A 22,041-nucleotide genomic window follows, 5' to 3' on the forward strand; every position below is an offset into this window, starting at 1 on the left:
CCGGGAGGCGGAGGTTGCAGTGAGCCAAGACCGTGCCACTGCACTCCAGCCTGGGCGACAGAGTGAGACTCCGTCTAAAAAAAAAGATTTATACATGTGCATATGTGTACCCTATATATGTCATTTTGTAAATGATTTAGGTTCAGGGAAGAAACTTTTGCCCTCTTTCATCTATAAATATTAGAAAAGCTTGAGTCGTTACAATATTAGTGCAAAAAGGTACCCTACACTTTCCGAGTGCCCAAGATTCATTTACTGTTTTTTGTTTGTTGTTTGTTTTTTCTTTTTTTGAGACAGAGTCTCGCTCCGTCGCCCAGGCTGCAGTGCAGTGGCAGTGGTGTGATCCTGGCTCACTGCAACCTCCACCTCCTGGGTTCAAGAGATTCTCCTGCCTCAGCCTCCTGAGTAACTGGGATTATAGGTGCATGCCACCACACTCAGCGAATTTTTGTATTTTTAGTAGAGACGGGGTTTCCCTATGTTGGCCAGGCTGGTCTTGAACCCTGACGTCAGGTGATCCGCTCCTCTTGGCCTCCCAGAGTGCTGGGATTACAGGCATGAGCCACTGCACCCAGCCCCATTTACTGTTTTGCATAAGAAAAAGGAGACTACACGAAGTGCCCACCTCCAAGGAGAGGATGGCATTTTAAACGCTTTTTGCTTTGAAAATTCAAGGAAAGGCTGAAATGAGGTGGATACCTGGGCAGAGGTTCTCAGCATTTGTTAGAAGCAATGTGGAAACTGAAATTCCAGCTTGGCTGTGTGGGTAGGCGTGGAGGTGCAGGGGAGAGCTGGGGGTGGGGTTGGGAGGGGTCTGAGGCCAGTGAAATCAGTCTGGAAGAGGGGCTGATTCTCACACACCCCCAACTCTAGAGCTGCTAGCCACACATGGCTAGTTAAGTTTAAATTAATTATAATTAAATAGCATTAAAAATTCAGTGTCTCAGACACAGGGGGCCATGTTTCAAGCGCCCAGCAGCCACATGTGGCCAGTGCTGCCATGTTGGACAATGCAGATTATAGAATATTTCCATCCTTGCAGCACTGTTCTAAAGGGTCGTCAAGTCCTGCTCTCGTGGGTGGAGGTGACGTGGACAGGTCACCTTGTATACAGTGGAGGTGGTTTTCAGAGTGGGCTGCTGAACACATATGCGTACAGTGTGAGTGTGTGTATGTGGGGGTTAGAGGCATTGCAGCTCCTGTTTCCTGCTGAGTCGTCACCCTACAGAGCAGGGAAGCTTCTGGAAGTGTGTCCTGGGAATGTGGAGAACCCCAGGCTCCGTGGCTTCTGGGCTGGCTCCAGGCCATCCTCACTGTCACGGGGAGACCTCAGACAGGTGCGGGGTGTGGCTGCAGGGGCCCCCAGTGTGGACCACAGAAGCGCCAGCACCTGCCAGAAAAACCTTTATTTCCAAGGGGTGGCCCATTTGGCCTCCTGCAGTTACCCCTCCTCCGGGACATTGAGCTTCTCCTTCACCCCACAGGCCACCACGGCGAAAAAGAACTCCGGGAAGAAGGTGCGGACGTACACGGCGGCCTTGGGAATGGGGTTGGCCATGAACACCTCTTGCTTCCTCCTCCGCACCGTGCGCATCACCTCCTCCGCCACCTCCACGGGGTGCACGCCGTAGGTCAGCTTCCTGAAAAAGACTGAAAGGCCCCAGGTGGGGGCGGGGGTTATGGATTCGGTGGGGACCCAGCTGGTCAGAGCCCTGCACGTGCACAAAGGCTGAGGAGCGGGAAGCGTGGGCTGTTCCCGGAGTCACAGGTTCCAGACCCCCTCCTCCACCCGCGGACTGCGGCGACCAGCGGGAGACACTCCACTCTCTGCGCTTCCTTCTGCGTCTTTGTCTAGAAGATGGACCTGGTTTCCTGCCCTGATAATTTCGCAGGGCGGTTACGTGTGGGGGAAGGGATGCAAAAGAGGTTAGGATCTAAGAAGGTGCCAGGTGGATGAAGAGGCTGTTGTTTGTAACTGTCGTGAAGCTGTATTTGTCAGGAGCATCGTGGAACCCCTGGTCTGCCCCCCATCTTGGATCATCTGGGTTCCTCAAGGTGGACCTACAGCCTTGGGCAAGGCGTAGCGCCTCTACGCTTAGAGCATCCTAGATTAGTGGCCGTAATAAGGTGCACTGATTGATAGAGGGGCCGGTTGCTATTCCAGAACCTTCAGTCCTTCCAACAACCCTAAGAGGTGGGTATTGCTATTATCCCTCATTTTCTAAAATGAAAATAATAATAATAATAGCAATACCTATCTCTTAGGGAGGCACGGAGTGATTAAGGGACTTGCTCACATCCAACCCTCTAATACGTGGCAGAGGCCGGCTTCCAGTGCAGGTGGCCCGGCTTTAGACTCTCGGCCTCCACTCTGTGCAAGGGAAAGGGGGAGCGGGAAAGTTCTTCAACCCCGAATCCAGGCCATGACATCTGGGAAACAGGCCCAGAGATAGGCAGTTGCTTGCCGAGGCGGCAGAGGAAGCTGAGTGGCTGAGCTTAGCGGGCGCATGGGCTGTAGGCTGCAGTGAGGATTCTGTCTACCGGGTGCCTCAGGCCTAAAGGTTTGGGGGCCCCGCCCTGCTGTTGGGGGTTGCTGAGCCTCCTCCACCCTCCACTCCCAGACTCACGCTTCAGGAGTACCCATCTGAAGGTCATTCACCACCCCGGCCAACAGTGCCACCGGACTCTTCCAGAGGACCCCAGGAGCCCCCAGCTTCCCTCTGAAGTCTCACATTTCCAAATGGAAGCTTCCCAGTTTCCTTGCTCTGGATACACATGGTACGACCGGATGAAAGTCGGGCTCACGGTGCTGATGACAACGTCGTATTCCTCCACTTCGGCTCGGAGGCAGTCAAAGAAGCCCAGGGCTGCGTGCTTGGAGGCAGCGTCTGCAAGAGAAACCAGCCGGAGGTGGGCGCAGGACGCTCCCGGCCCTGCTTCCCGGTGGGTGCATTGGAGGCGGGAGGACCGACAGACACATTTCCTGCAAGCGCAGAGCTGGGAAGATCCTCAAGAATCTGCCCCCCACTTTACAAATGAGGCCAGAGAGCCCTCAGGAGTGATGGGCATAGAGCTGGAATTGAATCCAGCTGAGCCACTTGCTGGTGGTGTGATGTGATTGTGAGCAAATCCCTTTGCCTCTCTGAGGCTCAGTTTTCTTATCTTTAAAATGGGGGCAATATTTCCTTGGCAAATTACTGTGAAGATCAAATGAGAAAACATACAGAATGCTGGCACAAACATGAATTCCCCTTCCTTCCTGGGAAGGCTGATGCCTAAGAAACCCGTCCAGGGTCTGGGGCCAGCTGGTGGCTGCAGTGAGCCTGAATCACCGATATTCCCTCTCCCTTCCTGTTCCCCTTTTCCTCGGAGAGCCCGTCCAGGTAATCCACTCACCAAATCCAGTTCAAATCGTAGAAGCCATGGGTTGGGGAAAAAAGGATCATTCCAGGAGTTCCAAAAAGAATAGAGTGGACATTGCTTAGAGCTTTGGGAAGTTAGAGCCACATCTGGGGTGTGATGCACCCCAACTTCACATTTTAGGGGTGTCAGTCAGAGGCAGAAGGGGCGAAGGTGGATGTACTGTGGTTCCTGCCACTGTGCCCAGATGCCTTCAACCAGAACCCTTTCCTGGTTCCCCTGACATCATGACTAGCAAGCTTCCAGTTCTTTCCAATGAGGCTTTTTTTTTTTTTTTTTTTTTTTTTTTGAGACAGGGTCTTACTCTGTCGCCCAGGCTGGAGTGCAGTGGCGCGATCTCTGCTCACTGCAAGCTCTGCTTCCCAGGTTCAAGCAGTTCTCCTGCCTCAGCCTCCTGAGTAGCTGGGTTTACAGGCGTGCCACCATGCCCAGCCAATTTTTGTATTTTTAGTAGAAACGGGGCTTCGCCATGTTGGCCAGACTGGTCTCGAACTCCTGACCTCAGGTGATCTGCCCGTCTTGGCCTCCCAAAGCGCTGGGATTACAGGCGTGAGCCACCGTGCCCAGCAGAACCATGCACTTTAAATGGATACATTGTGCGGTATGTGAATTACACCACCAATACAAGTGTTACCAAAAAAAGGTCTACCAGCTTGTTTTTCATTCATCCACCATCTCCTTGATTCCTTCAGTCATTCAACAGTGAAGTCTCTGCTCTGGTGGGTGAGAAGCTGGGGACCCAGAGGTGGACAGAGGTAGCTCTGGCCTCACGGAGTCCTCAGTTCATCAGTGGGGCAGACACGTGGACAGGTGACTTTCCATGTGGTGTTTTTTGTTTTGTTTTGTTTTGTTTTGTTTTGAGAGGGAGTCTTGCTCTGTTGCCCGGGCTGGAGTACAGTGGCTCGATCTCGGCTCACTGCAACCTCTGCCTCCCGGGCTCAAGCAATTCTCCTGCCTTAGCCTCCCGAGTAACTGAGATTACGGTTACACACCACCACACCTGGCTAATTTTTGTATTTTTAGTAGAGATGAGTTTCACCATGTTGGCCAGGCTGGTCTCGAACTCCTGATCTCAAGTGATCCACCCGCCTCGGCCTCCAAAAGTGCTGGGATTGCAGGTATGAGCCACTGTGCCCGGCCCCATGTGGCATGGTTAATGCAGGAGAGGGGTGGGTGCCTGTAGCAGGAGGGACACACGGCAGGCTGCATTCCCTTTCAAGTCTGTGTGCCAGGTTCTGAGCCTCAGAGCCCCCATCTCCTTGCCTGGGTGGATGGTAAGGGAACTGTGCTGGGGTGCTCAGGGACCTTGAATGCCTTTTGGGTGGTCAAAAGAAAGAAACCTGTGAGTCAGCAGAGCAGCAGACCCCAGGTCACTCCCACGCCAGCTCGTGTCTGTCCAAAGCCAGATTCAGAGGAAGAAGAGAATTTGGGGCCAGTCCAGGGTGGCACGGCTTCAGTTCTGACATTTACGTGGGAAACTCTGCGCCCCTCAATTCCTCAGCTGCAGAGAAGCCAGACCATGGCTGATGGGGGTGGAGACAGCCTTGAGAGAATTCTGAGTCCCCAGTAGTGTGTTTTGCAAATGTTCCCAGGAAGCTCGTGCATTTGTCCTATACGGGTCAGTGGCCAAAGCGCCCATTGTCATGCCCATGCCTCCCTATGTCATCTCTGTGTCCCCATCGCTTGACTTTAGGCATTCAAACACTTTGTTGAATGAAGGCAGGCATGAAGCAAGGAAGGTGAAAAGTCACCCAGCTGCTGAAAATAACAGACAGAAAGTTTAAAAATAGAAGGAGCAGTGGGGAGATTCCTAAGTGGACTGGGGAAGAGAGGAAAAGGCAAGATGTGGCAAAGACTGCTGGATGTGGCCCATTCACTCTGCCCTTCTTCCTGGACCCCCAGGTGGACTGCGCTCCCCAGCATCCCTTGCACTTAGGTGCGACTGAGTTCTCCCAATAGGATGTGAGCAGTGGTGATGCCAGCCTGGGGCTTTGGACATTGGGCATGGCTCCTCCAGTCTCTTTCCTCTTCTTGCCAGCAGGAACCCAGCTGTGACCACACGGAAGATGTTGTTGATGGAATGACTTAGCATGATCCTGGGCACCTCAGTGACCCTGCGGCATGGTGGCACCTGCTTGCCTGAGCCATTCCCATTGAGGTTACTACATGGAGGAGTAATCAAGTTTCCCTATATCACAGGCTCACAGCACCGTAGGCTTAAACTAACTAAGGCGAACGGAAAAAGGAAGGTAAAACAGTACTAGAGGGGGTGTTATGGGTTGAATTCTGTTATCAGCCTCCCAAAATTTATATGCTGAAACCCAACACCCAGTACTCAGAATGTGACTGTATTTAGAGATATTTAAAGAGGTGATTAATATAAAATGAGGGCATTAGGCTGGGCCCTACTCCAATCTGACTGGTGCTATTATAAGAAGAGGAAATTTGGGGCCGGGCATGGTGGCTTACGCCTGTAATCCCAGCACTTTGGGAGGTCAAGGCAGGTGAATCCCCAGAGGTTAGGAGTTCGAGATCAGCCTGGCCAATATGGTGAAACCCCGTCCCTACTAAAAAATACAAAAATTATCTGGCTGTGGTGGCGTGTGCCTGTAGTCCCAGCTACTCAGGAGGCCGAGGCAGAAGAATCTCTAGATCCTGGGAGGTGGAGGTTGCAGTGAGCCAAGATCTTGCCATTGCACTCTAGCCTGGACAACAGAGTGAGATTCTGTCTCAAAAAAAGAAAAAGAAAAGAAGAGGAAATTTGGACATACAAGGAGGCAACAGACATGCACGTGCACAGAGGAAAGACTGTGTGGGGACACAGTGAGAAGGCAGCTGTCTGCAAGCCAGGGAGAGGGGTCCCAGAGGAAACCAGCCCTGCCAACCTGCCATGATCACATGGACTTCCAGCCTCCAGAATAAAAAAAACAAATTTGTGTTGTGTAAGCGCCAGCCTTGGTATTTTGTTAAGGCAGCCTGAGCAAATTCATATGGGAACCTACTATTTTTTTTCCCTCCTTTCTTCTCTTCCACGCTTGTACCCATCAACATTTACTGAGCCCCTAATTTGCACATGGTAGTGTGGGCCACGAATAAACGTATATGGCGTGTTCCCCACCTCTTAGAACTAGCTCATCGGATGTGGAAATGGCACCAGAATTTTTCCAGCTAGATCCAGGAATATACACCTAGGAGTCCTTCTCGCCCTTGAACTTTTGAAAGGACGCTCATCTTTGGAGCTGCCCCCACCCTGAATTCTGCCCCTTTCTGGTTTTCCTGGTTTCTTACCCGGAAGGTCTCCACTGCCCTCCCATTTTGTGATGTGCACCCATCCTTCTCTTTCCCAATGGTAACCTTCCCTGACCTTGAAGGGCATCTTTATGGAGGAAGGGGCATTGGAGCTACGACTGTGCATCTTTGTCAGGAGCGTCAACTTCACCTGGCATTGTCAGGTTCACCTAGCACATGTCCTGCCCACATGGGAGACTGTGAGCTTCGCGGACAGAGGGAGCTTATCTTTAATATCTCAGCATCTCCCATAGCCACTTGCATGCTGTAGGCGCTCAAAAAATAGGAACCATAGGGATGAAAGAAAATCCAGCAGATGGTGTCATCCTTGGACCCTTTCCCCTGTGACCATCTGCCTAGTCTTAGACATAACAGCTCCTGCCTTATACCGTAAGACATACAACAGAAGATATCATATTTTTATCTTAGCAACTTACAAGTCGTACGGAACGGGATTCCAAACTTCCCTTGGATATTATTCACTAACACGATTTGGCCTGTTCTCCGGGAGATCATGTTGGGAAGCAGGGCTGGAAAACACAGGACGATGCGTCATGGTTAAAACTTTGAGACTGAGTTAGGCAGCAGCAGGCAGACCCCTTCCCCTGGTCCCCTCATCATAGGGCTCCGCTACCTCCGTGGTAATTAGATTGCAGCAGGGCAGAGATGGAATGAGTCCTGCAATCATTTATCTAGTGTTCCTAAAGCGTGGGCTGGTGAATTGCTGGGTGATTTTAAATTGGTGCTTTCCCACCAATGTGCATTTAGTGACACTGATTTCTTTTTTCTAAAAAATGAATATTTATATTTATTTTATTTTCCTCTCAACTTTTGTTTAGATGCAGGGGGAACACGTGCAGATTTGTTACATGGGCATATTGCACTCCAGTAGTGAGTACGGTACCAGTAGAATAGAACAGACGCTTATCTCAGTAGTAAGAAAGTCATTTCTGTTTCAGTTCTCCTACGATGGCCTCCAGAGGGAAGAAGGAAGTCTCACAATGGTTCTAGTATGTCTTTAACGCCTCTCTTACATATGCTAATCTTTTAACAAAGAGAGGGAAGATTCTGACATTCTCAGGCTACCTTGGGAGAACTTAATTTGTTTAATTTTCAGGTTGCCCTTTATTTATTGAGAATGAAAGGGTTTTTAAATTTATGTTGGTTTTATACAGATTTCCTCCTAAAGTGAATTTAATTTAAAAATGAGAAAATTCAGAGAAAGGTATTAAATTAATAATAGTACAGGCAGAATGGGGATATGGCAAAAAATGAAAAGACAGTACTCAGAGGGTCAGCTTTCAGAATGATCTGTTAAATCCAGCACCTCCATGTTAAAATGGACAAACAGGGCCAGGTGCAGTGGCTCATGCCTGTAATCCTAGCACTTTGGGAGGCCGAGGCAGGTGGATCATGAGGTCAGGAGATCGAGACCATCCTGGCTAACATGGTGAAACCCCCAACTCTACTAAAAAAATACAAAAAATTACCCAGGCTTGGTGGCAGGTGCCTATAGTCCCAGCTACTCAGGAGGCTGAGGCAGGAGAATCACTTGAACACGGGAGGTGGAGGTTGCAGTGAGCCGAGATTGCGCCACTGCATTCCAGCCTGGGCAACAGAAGCGAGACTCCATCTCCAAAAAAAAAAAAAGAAAGAAAAAAAACCAAGATGGACAAACTGAAGTCCAGCGCTACAGACTAGACCCAGGGTCCTCAGTGAGTTAGAGAACTAACCAGGAGAAGAAACCAGCTCTGGCCCTTTTCCACTCCACTTCCTTGGTTTGTTGCTTTGATGCCAGTGAACAGTCTCTCTTAAAGTTTGGTAGATGACACACCTGTGCTGGCCTGTTTGCTGTGTCCACAGGGACTGGACTGGAGGAAGCTGTTATCTCTGGGACACCATTCTAGAAGCTCTGGAAAGTCATCTTTCTGCCCCAAATGCTTCTGTCTCTTCATCTGTCTTAGTACTCGGAATCGTATTGTTAGAGGTACCCAGCATGGGAGCTAGTTGTAGAGAAGGTAGTTGCAAGATCAGGCTAGACCTTAGACCTTGCCAGGACACCCCACTCCCTAAATGGAGGCGTTCTCCACATTACATTCCCCCTGAGCTTCTGCTTTGATAAACTTTTATTTTTTTGGAGAGCAGGGGCTTCAACTTTTCTTTTTTTTAGACAGTCTCACCCTGTCTAAAGCTGGAGTGCAATGGCGCGATCTCGGCTCACTGCAACCTCAGCCTCCCAGGTTCAAACGATCCTCCTGCCTCAGCCTCCTGAGTAGCTGGGATTACAGGCACCCACCACCATGCCTGGCTAAGTTTCATATTTTTAGTAGAGACGGGGTTTCACCATGTTGGCCAGGCTGGTCTCGAACTCCTGACTTCATGATCTGTCAACTCTCCATTCTACTCTATGGTCATTTCCAGCCCCACTTCCCAGGCTTCAGACCTGCGTTTGAACTTGATGGTGGGAAATCTGCACCTGGGTGTCTCCTAGGCCCCTCAAACAGGTTCACGTAGGAATCACCATCTTACTCATTAAAGGGAGACAGCATCCTGCCTTCCCTGTTTCTGTGAAGGGGTTGACAGAATACTGGGTGTCTTGTAGTTTGGTGACAAGCCCTTTTTCTTCTTCATTTCTGAGGACAGAATCTTTACCTTTGACCAACTGTCATGGTTAGAAGCAGATCAACAGTAAGGTTGATACAGCAGAATGTACACAATTGTTGAGACAATTGTTGGAGGATGACACAATTGTTCAGAGATGTCGAATTGGAGGGAAGCCATGGACGTAAGGAGAGAGAAGTAAAAGGGCAAGGCTTGGGTGGGGAGTGGGGTTTCACAGAGATGGTGGTTGAAATATACCAATCAGATACTTCCTGAGTTCCTTTGCCTTCATAAACACTTCCAATGGGAATGGTGAAAGCTTTCACCCAATAGGTAGGGAATTTTCTAAGGGGACTGGGGAATTCCATATAGAATAGGATGACTGTCTGGCTATTTAACAGAGCCCTCTGTAGAATCTGGTGGCCCAGATACCCATGGGAAAGTCAAACTCACGAGACCTTTCGTCAATGTGATGGGGCCAAAGTAATTGGCATCCATGATCTTTTTGTCAAGCTCCAGAGAAATCTTATGGGCAGGCCCCTTCACCTTCACACTGGCATTGTTGATGAGGATGTCCACACAGCCATAGCAATCCAGGACTTCTTTTGCCACATCTGGGACACAGCTGATGTCTGAGAGGTCCAACAGGACCAGCTTTGGGGTGAATGTCTGCTGAACCAATGAGAGAGTCAGGGTATGTGTGAGATCTCCCTCTTGCAGACCTTGGGAGCCCTCGATCTAAAAGCCACCCATTTTGAAATTCAAAGATCATGAAATGACTGAAAAAAAAAAAAAAAAAAAAGACGAAGAAGAAGAAATGATTCTGGGATGGAGGATATTGCCAGAGAATTCATACTTGGGGACCAGGGCAAAAACAACAACAAATCTTGACCTGAATATGCAGCGATAAGTCTAAGCTCTTGGCCAGGGTTCCAGAACTGATAAACGAATATCGCCCTTCACAGCGGCCCCTTTGCAGGTTTGCACTGACTCCAGTGGTGACATCATTACTTTTAACATTTCTGAGCTCCTTTGTGGAAATTGCTTTTCAACCCGGCTTGCAAGTTGAAAAAAAAAAAAATCCATCCCAGTACTTTATAGCCACATTTTAAAAAATTAAAATCATACACTCAACACAATATTTTTGAAGCATCTACTATGTGCCAGGCACTGTGTTTAGCCAGATACTTGCTGCCTCAAGACTCTATTGATCTAGGGATGTGTAGGAGGGTGGACAGATGGGAAAATTGATGATGCCAAGTGGTAAATGCAATCCCAGTGTTTGACAAAGACTAGTCCTGAGATATGCCCTTGAAGAGAGGGTTCCGTGGTCAAATTTGTTTGGGAAACATAGGCTGTTCTCCAAGTTCTTCTTGGAGATACACAGTGCACATTGGCATATTAAAGGCTCTGAAAAGTCCTGCAGTGAAGAAACTGGACAAGCTTAGCTTAACTCAGTGTTTCTCACACAACTGACCGCAAACCCTCGCTTTTACCCAGTGCCTAATCACATCCCTAGAAACACACTTTGGGGCATTCTGTGTTGTCCTGTTTGATTCATCTCCTCAAATATCACACTTACCTCTGAATTACTTTGAGCTGTTTCTAAACATCAAATGCAACCTCAAAGGTAAAGATTAGAAAAAAATATCCTGAAGGGAGCTCCAAAGACAGTCCTCTGACCAGTGCTCCAGAAAAACCTTTGGAAACTGCAGCCTCATTGAAGTAAGTGTTCACTTCCTGGGAGACTTCTTGGGAAGGAATCTCATTTATCTGGTTTCTTTGATGGAGATATCAGTTGAGGTATTAAAAAAAAAAAAATGGCTGTGTTTGTAATCATAGCCCATACCTGTATCATCCTCTGTCTTCTGGATCCTTGTTGAGTTTGAGTTATACAGGGTCAGGGCAAGGGGCTGTGGCTACAGAACACGATTTTGTCATGGTGGGTGGTCAAAACAAGTCAACCCTTTATGAATGGCAAACATGCCTATGTCAAGGTCATTGGGTTCATTGTCTCACATTCCCCAAAGCAATCACCAAGTTTCCTCCACTTGGTCCAAGAGCAGGTCCTGAGTGATCAGTGGAGGCTAGGAGTTCCCAGGAGTTACCTACGCCAACTGCTAGAAGACCTTACCTTGCTGGGGTCAGCCACGCTGATCAAGGCATCATATAGGTTCTCTAGCCTCTCCCAGTTCTTTCCACACAGCACCAGCCTTGCCCCACCTGTGTGGAACACCCGAGCACACTCTGTGGGGAAGAAGGAAACAGGGCAGGGCACACTGTGTGGATGGAGCCACTGACAGTGAACCCCCTTTCTTGGGAACTCATGAATTCAAAAAACTGAGAAGTCTTAGCACCACGAGGTCCTTTAGGGGTCACTTCATTCAACTCCCTCCCTGGGCTGGAATTTTTGTCATTTCCAGCCTCCGCTTAGTTGCTTCCATGAAAGTGAGCTCATGGTGGAGTGAGAGAACTCCTTTGTTAGAAAGTTCTGATTACTGAAAATTCTTCCTTCCACTGAACTGAAGGATGAACCTGCCCACCTGGTCCCTCAGGACCACAGCCCTAGAGATAGCTCAATCTAAAGATAATGGAGACAAACCACCTGTTTTTTCAAATCAAATGTCACCAGTTTCCTCCACATTTTCTCTGGGGATGGATACCTCAGCGAGGGTTCTTTTTATTTAAAAAGTAAACCTACTTTCTGTCTAATTAATTTTCCTCTGGACTGATTCCTGACTCACCCAATATAGCACTTTCTCAACTAAGTGTTAGCTGGTAGACATACAGAATTCTTGTGTAGCAATACTGATGATACTTAAAAGCAATAGAAGCTCACAGATTTGGAGAGTTTGCTTGCTGTAGGAACTGTTGAAAGATAAGTACATATCTCTTACATACCTCTCTTGTTCATTTAATTCTCACAATAACCTTATGAGATAGTATCTTTAGGTTGGGTTCCTAGGAAGCAGACTCTGAGACAAGGAGTCAGGTGGCCAGGATTTACTGAGGGCTTGCTCTTCAGAGACAGCCTATCAGGGAGTGAGGTCGTGGAATAGGGGCCAGGAGAGGATGTGGTCTCAGGAAAGTCTAGCTTTGGTCGGATCCAAGGAAGACTCTGGAGTCTAAACTCCATTGCAGAGCTGGAGGCAAGAGGATCAGCCTTTGTACACGAGTGTCAATCGGTCACTGTTGTGTGCTGCCCTCTCTGGGGCTGCGTGCATAGGCTGTGTAACTCCTAGGCAGAGCAGCGTCCACTGGCAGAGGACAAGTCTTTGGGAAAGGAGGCATGTGCATGCCATTTGCAATCTGCATGCCATTTGCAGCCAACTCTTACAGTGCCTGGGAAATGGATGAACTGACCAAGTACGGGGATCTGGAAGAGGCACCAACAGCACCTACTGCAGGGAAGAACCTATTATTGTCTCATTTACACCATGAAGTAGTGGACTCAGACTTGCTGGGAACATGGGAGGACAGCCTGGCAGCCTGGTGCCCAGTGGAGGCTGAATATCCCGAGTGCTGTGGCTGCAAGTGAACTCAGGGTTGTGTGATTTTCTCCAGCAGGGCCAAGAAGCTTGCTGCAAGTGGAGAGAAGGGACCTGCTGGACAGGACAGTTGGCCGGGGCTTGGTAAGTGGGCATCATGTACAGGGAAACTGTGGTATTGGAGAGATGGAGGAATTGAGATGCTGGACTATGAAGCCTAAATCAGGTGGGAGCAGGAGTGAAGGCAGAAAAGGCCAAGAGAGGACCTAAGCAGAGAGTTGTGGGGATAAGAGGTCTCCATGAGCCCTGGAAACAGGTGTACTGGGCATCCCTGAGAGAGCTGGGAGGAGGGCGCTGAGAGAGCTCAGTCTGCTGACAGAGGGAAACCTGAATCCAGAAGTAACTGGGTTAACAATGTCACCTTGAATTGTTAGGGCTGCAGAGAAGGGAAGATTCCTCTCAATGCAGGTGTTTTATTGAGAAAGTGGCTGTCCATGATGAGTCTGGATGACAAAATTCAATAAAGATGTCAATTTGTCTCCAAGTTAAATTGATCCAGTAAATCAGGATCCCAACAGGTCATGGGAAGTGACAGAAAGATCCTCCACTTTATATGGCATATTTTGCACACTTTAACTGGAATACTCAATATGAAGGAAAGCAAAGAACATGTTGAAAAACAGTTGTTAAAATATATTGTAAAACTACAGAAATTAAAGAGTTAGCAGTTCAAGTCTAGATAGAAATATTGATAATAAATAGAGTCAGGTATTGAGGAGAATTTAGTGTATGATAAAGTTAACACATTGAGTCAATGGGAAAAGAATGTATTATGTAAAAAGTGGGGGCCGGGCGCGGTGGCTCACGCCTGTAATCCCAGCACTTTGGGAGGCCAAGGTGAGCAGATCACTTGAGGTCAGGAGTTGGAGACCAGCCTGGCCAACATGGTGAAACCCCGTCTCTACTAAAAATTCAAAAATTTAATCCCGCCTACTTGGGTGGCTGAGGCAGAAGAATCTCTTGAACTCAGGAGATGGAGGCTGCGGTGAATTGCGATCATGCCACTGCACTCCAGCCTGGGCAACAGAGTGAGATTCTGTTTAAAAAAAAAAAAAAAGTGGTATTTGAATACCTATTTGGGAGAGAAAAAAAAGCTGGATGCCTTACACCAAAATATACTAAACAGTGAAATATAAAAACATAACCAAAACAGAACTAGAAGAAGGTAGAGATGAATATACACCCTCGCATTGGGGAGGGCTCCTGAGCATCCATTGAAGGAAAAAAAAATCCTAATAGAAATGATTTATAGATTTTACCCTTTAAAAAAAAACCTTTGGCCGGGCGCGGTGACTCATGCTTGTAATCCCAGCACTTTGGGAGGCCGAGGCGGGCGGATCACGAGGTCAGGAGATTGAGACCACGGTGAAACCCCGTCTCTACTAAAAATACAAAAAAAATTAGCCGGGCGTGGTGGCGGGCGCCTGTAGTCCCAGCTACTCGGAGAGGCTGAGGCAGGAGAATGGCGTGAACCCGGGAGGCGGAGCTTGCAGTGAGCCGAGATTGCGCCACTGCACTCCAGCCTGGGCGACAGAGCGAGATTCCATCTCAAAAAAACAAAACAAAAAACCTTCTTACAGCAAAAACAAAAACAAAAAACACCCATAAATAAAGGACAAGACAAATTTAGAAAATGTGTTTATAATCTATATGTCAGAAAAGGGTTAATTTGGTATATGAAGAACTCTTACAGATCAATTAGAAAACGGATAAAATTGCTAATAAAGAAATTGGTTAAGGAGATGAGTAAGCAATTCACAAAAAAAGTATCAAGATACAGAAGATGAGTCAATACTAGTAATACATAAATGCAAACTAAAACATGGGACTAATTTTAATCTATCAGATAATCAAAAACAAAATTGGAAATAGTCTTGGCCACATTACTGTGAATAACAATTTTGAATCCCTTACAATCGATGTTGCAGAAATTGGTCTATTGACATGGAACGCAGTTCGCAATAGAGTAAGTTTAAAAATAATTTTAAAAAAGATTCAAAACAGTGTGTTGAATACGATGCCATAACGCTGGGTTGTGTGTTTATGTATGTAATAGAATAGTAAATCTACACATCTATATGTAACAATAGACTACATTAGAAGTTTTAACTGAGGCACTGAGATCAAATAGATATAAATTCCAAAGTTAGATGCCAGTCCAAGATGCTGACTTTCAGAGGAAATTTTAAAAATATGTCATATGAAGTTCAGTTCCCTTTACCCACAAATAGGACACGAATGAATCAAAGAAGAGGAAGCATAGTGGGGACTTCGAAGGAGGATCCCCTGGAGAGAATGTTAGGTGAGTTTTCGCTCATGGGCCCAGGCTGGGGCTGTTTTCCGTTGCCTCCATCCCAGAGTAAAGGGCACAGGAGGAATCAACAGAACAGCGCAGTTCCCTGCAGCCAGGAGCCCAGCTTCATGTCTTATGGGCAAGATCCTGGGCTCAGCCAATGCCCTGAGGGCAGAGAAAAGGCAAGCTGGGACCTCGCCATCGGGGGTGGCCTGCAGAGCCAAAGAAGTCACAGCCACCAATGGCCAGGGTAGGTCGTGATTGGTTGAGCGCTCATCTGAAGTCTGCCCAAGAGGACCTCTCAGAAGGGCAGTGGAACGCCAAAGGACAGGGTCGGTGGGGAGCAGACTGCCCGGGGATCAGGGGCTGAGGAGGGATCGAGTGAGTGGAGAAAAAACCCACATCTTCCATTTCACAGAAATGAATAATCCTAGGGAGGCCTCTGAAAGGCGCATGGAAGTGCCCACGAGAGAAAGATTCAGACCCAGTTTTAGACATGTGCCAGACCCATGGACCTTGAAGCCATCTTAGAGCACTGTCAGTCGGCTGAGAGTTTTTCTCCCTCTCCTATCTTGCCTCCTTCCAGTCCCTGAGGCCCCGGAAGCCTCAGAAACAGCAGGAAGCTCCCCTCCAACTTGCACTAGCTGTGGGGAGGAGCAGAGAGGGGGAAAGAAAGTTCAAATTCAACGAAAATGGACATGTTATCAGATATTAAACTGGGCATCCCAATTCCCGAATCAATGCTGTGTTTCGGGACCCGCCGTGACCGAAGGATTTTGAATCTAATAGTAATCAGAGGCCGGGTTCGGTGGCTAACGCCTGTGATCCCAGCACTTTGGGAGGCTGAGGCAGGTGGATTACCTGAGGTCAGGAGTTTGAGACCACCCTGGCTAACATGGTGAAACCCCATTTCTACTAAAAATACAAAAAAAATTAGCCAGGCATGGTGGCAGGTGCCTGTAATCTCAGCTACTCCGGAGGCTGAGGCAGGAGAATCGCTTGAACCCAGGAGGCGGAGGTTGCAGTGAGCTGAGATCGCACCACTGCGCTCCAGCCTGGGCAACAAGAGCAAAACTCCGTCTCAAAAAAATATAATAATAATTAATCAGAAAAATCAGGAACCACCTGATTTTTTTTTTCTCAAGCTGCAGAGGAAGGACTCTCCCCTCTGAATAAATTTGAGATGGACTGTCTCACGACACCCTTGATTCATGCTCGCTCATGACTGGCTACTCACATAAGCATCCCCCTGAAAGGAAATGAAGGATGTGTTCACACAGGACGTCCCGAAGCACATGGGGTTCTAGGTGTGTTTTGTGTTCTTTTTACTTAAAAAAATTTCTTTTAAATATATATGGCTTTTATAACAGAATTCACTAAAAGAAACTTCTGTGGGCAGCAGAAAGCCTAGCCTTTCTGCATTTCAGCTGTCATTCTGGAGCAGAGTGATGGTTGGATATTACAAATGAGAGAAGTGAGGTTCAATGGTTGAAATGAATCACCCGGAGTCCTACACCTGGCCAGCAGGGAAGCCAGGATGTGAACCCCAGGAGTCTGACATCCAGGTGGGGAATAACGCATTCTCCACACTAGGCTCCTCTTGGCCAATGCCCACTGCTGAGAAAGAGACACGTTGAGGGTGCATTTTCACTCCTTGCTCCCTCCCTCTCGTGATGATGAGCATCTATTTTTTTTTGAGACGGAGTTTCATTCTTGTTGCCCAGGCTGGAGTGCAGTGGCGTAATCTCGGCTCACTGCAACGTCTGCCTCCCAGGTTCAAGTGATTCTCCTGCCTCAGCCTCCCAAGTAGCTGGGATTACAGGCGCCAGCCATCTGATCGCCCGGCTAATTTGTGTATTTTTAGTAGAGACGGGGTTTCACCATGTTGGCCAGGGTGGTCTCGAACTCCTGACCTCAGGTCATCCCCCGGCTTCAGTCTCCCAAAGTGCTGGGATTACAGGCATGAGCCACTGCACCTGGCCAGAGCATCTATTTGCAGCAGGGCACTGGAGTAGGTGAGAGGCCTGTGAACAGGAGCCAGATCAAACCTCTGGCCTTGGCCTTGTTAGAACAGACAGCTAGGAGCATTCTTGCCCATCATTCCATTTCCCTTCTCCACTAACACCTTGCCTTGCCCAGGTGTGCCTGGGAGCCTGGAGCCCAGTGGCGTGCTCAGTGCCTCAGTACTACTGCAGGCAAGCCTAGAGGCGCTGCTCCCGGAGAAGGTTTCTGCTGAAACCAGGCCTTCGGTATACCCAGGTGTCCTTATTTCTCTTCCTTTATCAGCTCAGCAGGTATCTTGCATCGAGCACTTTGGTACCAGGCTTTTCTTTTTCATTCAATAAACATAAATTAAGCCCTTCTTTCTCTATTTCATCAAGCTAAGATGCCATCGATGATGAGCTGTTGCCTGATTTCAGAGATAATAAATGACTTTTAATTTCAATTTTAATTTTTTTGGGACAGGATCTCACTCTGTCGCCCAGACTGGAGTGCAGTGGTGTGATTTCAGCTCCCTGCAACCTCCACCTCCCGGGCTCAAACGATCCTCCCACCTCAGCCTCCTGAGTAGCTGGGAATGCAGGTGCATGCCACCACACCCGGCTAAGTTTTACATTTTCTGTAGACATGGGGTGGTCTTACCATGTTGCCCAGGCTGGTCTCGAACTCCTGAGTTCAAGCAATTCACCCACCTCAGCCTCCCAAAAGTGCTGGGATTACAGGCGTGAGCCACAGCGACATTTTAAAGGGTGGCCTATGGGGATTGTAAGATGCTATGGACAGAAAGTCTGATTTCAGAAATGTTTAAAGGAGAGAAACTGTACCTTTGAGGTGATAACACACAGGCAGGGCTGACGTTCAGCTGTACCCTCTGAGGCAGCTCAAGTGCAGGGGTTGGCTATTCTGATAGCCATTCTTTTTTTAATAAATAAATAAATTAATTAATGAATTAATTAATTTTTTGAGATGGATTCTCACTCTGCCACCCAGGCTGGAGTGCAGTGGCATGATCTCGGCTCACCGCAACCTCCACCTTCTGGGTTCAAGCAATCCTCCTGCCTCAGCCTCCCAAGTAGCTGGGATTACAGGTGAGAGCCACCATGCCCAGCTAATTTTTGTATTTTCAGTAGAGACGGGGTTTCACCATGTTGGCCAGGCTGGTCTCAAACTCCTGACCTCAAGTGATCAACCCACCTTAGCCTCCCAAAGTGCTGGGATTACAGGCGTGAGCCACCGCACCTGGCCTTGATTGTCACTCTTGCTGCAGACACAGTGGGTACAAGGTGACAGGATTCCCAGCTTGGTCGAATCCTAGAGGTTTGGAGTGGGGGCTAGATGTCCCCACCTTTGTCTGTCTGTTTGATTTCCCTAGTAAACAACTTGGCATGGCACTCCCTGTTGCTCCCGATGGCACCCATGGTGTTCATGCAGGTTCCATGGCACCAGGGTGTGCAGCGGCTGTGCACAGCCTGCATCATCCACTCAGTGCCCTGGACTTGAGACATACAGCAATTGGAGCCTAGAATCACTGCCGTCAGCAGCGTGGGGAGCTAGGCGTTTATTTAAGGTCACACACATCCAGCATCTCAAGTTACTGCTAAGTATTGGGACTTTATTTTTTTCTTCTTTGCATTTCTTTCCAGGGTGGGTCAATGAGATATAGTAAAAAAAGAACAGTGACAGTAGACACGACAATCTAGGCCATGAGGTCCTGCAAAGACTGTTTCCCTCATGAGATGTATTTCCTGGGTGCCTGATTTGCATCATGTGTGACTACAACTGAATGAGGTGTTTTAAAAATGAATGAGATGATTAAAACAAATACACATCTCTCAACGATCAATAAAACCGTATTTCTACCTAATAAGACACAAAACTAGCAAGGCTACGGAAGAACTGAGCAACCTCCCCAACCAACAGGATCGAATCCACATTTATAGGACAACGGCAGAACGTACATTCTTGTCAAGCACTTGCAGAACCCATACCGAGATAGATCATAAGACAAATCTCAGCACATTTAAAAGAATTGAAATCATACAGAGAGTATTCTCCAACCTTGTTGGAATCAAACTGGAAAGCAATAAAACAAATTTGCGAGAACACACTTATCCAAATGAGGGCCTTCCCTGATCACATGTCACTTTTAGAGGTTATTCATTAAATACACATTTTCTGAGTATGCCAACCAAGCATTGAGCTAGGTGCTGAGGCTGCCTGGGTGAACAAAACACAGGCTCCAGCACCGGAAAGCCTGTATCTAGTGGACCCACTGAGAAACACACAGATACAGCATGAGAAATACACTAATGCAGTAGGCACTTACAAGGGGCCAGTTAAGAAGCTGGTGCCACAAGGACCATTCAAGAGGAAGGAGCAATTGAGGTGTCAGGACAGGCTCCAGGGTAGAGGCCGTATCAGGGATCGCATATTAGCAGCCTGGTGCAATGCCAGACAAAGGTGCACTATTTGGAGAGCAGATTTTTCCCCAAGCCTTCCGTTCTGCCTAGCTTTAGGTGGGCCTCTCTGTTCCAGCTCTCCAGGGCGGCACACTGCCTGTTGTCTTTTGTCTGGTCTGATTGACAAATGTGTGTGCCCTGGCTTGCCCTTGGAGAAGAAGGAGTTTGAGTGTGTGTACCTCGCTCCCTTTTGATACAGGATATCCTCTCTGGGAATTGTTTGTGAGACTCATCTAGGGGCCGCTTAGAGAGCCTAGTCTATCTGCTTTATGCTTTGTTTTTTATCTTACAAGATGGACCCGGGTCGATCACCCACTGAAAACTAAGCCATCCTCAAAGCGTGCAGATTGGCTCCCATTGGGATGCCGAAGAGGATGAGCAGCAGGCTCTGAGAAGATTCTCAGGGAGGTTACAAACGTTCTCACGATGGCAGCACCATGCGAGTAAGTGCCCAGCCCCCCAGAGGGACTCTCGGGGCAATGCTCAGGACGTAGTGGACTCAGTGGACACTTACTGAGTTACTAATGAATGTTTGGCTATGTGGGATCTATGCTCCATTAAAAATAATACAAACAACAGCAAAAGTTGCGCTAACTATGCAACATATAAAGTTGTACTACCATTGTCTGGAAGGATAGGGTCAGAATCTTGCAAACTTAAGGACAGTTACGGCCCCTCATGTCATAGATGTCACCAGCAGAAGGGCCCCTCTGAGGTGATATAATTCAGGGGTTGCAAATGCAAATGCCTTCAATGCCAGAAAGTGTGATGATTGAAAGAATCAGAGGCCGGGCGTGGTGGCTCACGCTTGTAATCCCAGCACTTTGGGAGGCCGAGGCGGGCGGATCACGAGGTCAGGAGATAGAGACCACGGTGAAATCCCGTCTCTACTAAAAATACAAAAAAATTAGCCGGGCGTGGTGGCGGGCGCCTGTAGTCCCAGCTACTCGGAGAGGCTGAGGCAGGAGAATGGCGTGAACCCGGGAGGCGGAGCTTGCAGTGAGCCGAGATTGCGCCACTGCACTCCAGCCTGGGTGACAGAGCGAGACTCTGTCTCCAAAAAAAAAAAGAAAGAATCAGGGGATGGGTGGGGTGTGTGGCCCACTAGCATGGACATGATTTTTCTATATGTGTTCATGATCATCATTACTAACCCTTGAGTGATATTCACTGTCGCTCCAGGTACTGTTCTAAGTGCTATCCGTCTATGAACTCATTTATTCCTCACAATGGCATCATGAGGTAGAGACTGCTGGTATCCTCGCCTTACAGATGAGAAGTTTAAGGCAGAGAAGTGAAGTAACCAGCTAGTCATTGCTGGAGCCGGGAACTGAACCCACGTCCTGAGTCTGGGCTCACAACCAGTACACTGCCCCAGCTAAATGCTTTACATTTTCAAAATTTCTGGAAGCCCCATGAAGCCAAAACAAATCACATCTGCAGACCAATTTCAGCCCTTAGGCTGTGAGTTTGCAACCCTAGATATTCCACCACCCTCATTTATCAGGAATCTGCAGCCTCCAAAAATGGGAAACTTGCTGGTTAATGATAGAAGCTGGGAGAGAACACAGGATCGATCCCCTCCCACCGAGCAGGTTTGCCCACACAGCGCCCTGCCACCCTGCCACCCTGCCACTCTGCCACCCTGCCACTCTGCCAGTCCCTGGGGGCAGAAATGGGCACAGGTGGGAGCAAAGCCAGCTTACCCTTGCCCAGTCCAGAGATGGCATCGGTGATCACCACCACTTTGTTCTGCACAGCTGACTTTGACCATAGCCTGGACACCTCTTGGTAAATGAAGAGGAGGCCGCTGATTCCCAGCAGCAGCAGGGGGAGCATCAGCATGGCCATGACTCCCATCTTGTTCTGGGGGACAACGGAGTAAAAGGGGATTGGCTTTGCAAAGAGACGCTGATCAGGACTCCCAGGGCAGGGGGAGGCCCAAGGCTGCAGGGAGCTCAGCTCTGTGCAAGCCTCCAAGCTGAACACCCAGTGGGCGTGCTAATCCCCAAGTGTTCAACAAATAGGAAACTACTCACGATGTCTCCGAAAGCAGACCGCATCCAGGGGGCCTGCCCTCCCCAGTGGTTAATTACAAACAATTAAAATGGGTCTGCATTTTTGGAAGAAAATCCATGTGTTAAGGCCACTTGCTTGGGCCCTAATGGTTATTTATAGCTTTCAGTTGCACTAAAAGGCTGTCAGGGTAAATATAGTGTCTATTCTGATATTCAGGAACACATGCTGGCCGGGTCTGATTTCAGGGCTCTTGCCAAAGCTCTCCTGGCTTGCCTGACTATTAGAGGTTTCCTCTGTGGTTTGGGACTGAGCACGAGGGATCCAAACCTGGGATTTTCAGCACAAACATCCTTGCCCTCACTTCCGGTAACCCTCGTAATCAGGTAGCTTCCAGGTAGTTTGGATGGATGTG

The 22,041-nt window shown here is 48.3% G+C and overlaps 1 protein-coding gene across 2 annotated transcripts; it reads right to left on the bottom strand.

Moving 5' to 3' along the window:
* Positions 1-1,391: 1,391 nt before the first annotated feature.
* On the bottom strand, positions 1,392-21,776 carry DHRS7C (dehydrogenase/reductase 7C). Of its 2 annotated transcripts, none has more exons than XM_032138523.1 (6): positions 21,317-21,776; positions 11,444-11,556; positions 9,768-9,978; positions 7,146-7,238; positions 2,733-2,888; positions 1,392-1,650 (listed from the first exon to the last, which is right to left on the bottom strand). In XM_032138523.1, exons 1-6 carry the CDS (start codon positions 21,468-21,470, stop codon positions 1,442-1,444), a joined length of 936 nt encoding a protein of 311 aa, XP_031994414.1. In that variant the 5' UTR covers positions 21,471-21,776; the 3' UTR covers positions 1,392-1,441. The 2 variants fall into 2 exon arrangements, with proteins under 2 accessions (XP_031994414.1, XP_031994413.1); XM_032138522.1 differs by having other exon boundaries at positions 9,768-9,981.
* Positions 21,777-22,041: the final 265 nt, after the last annotated feature.

Source organism: Hylobates moloch, unplaced genomic scaffold (genome assembly GCF_009828535.3).
Source record: "Hylobates moloch isolate HMO894 unplaced genomic scaffold, HMol_V3 SCAFFOLD_19, whole genome shotgun sequence".
Classification (NCBI taxonomy): domain Eukaryota; kingdom Metazoa; phylum Chordata; class Mammalia; order Primates; family Hylobatidae; genus Hylobates; species Hylobates moloch.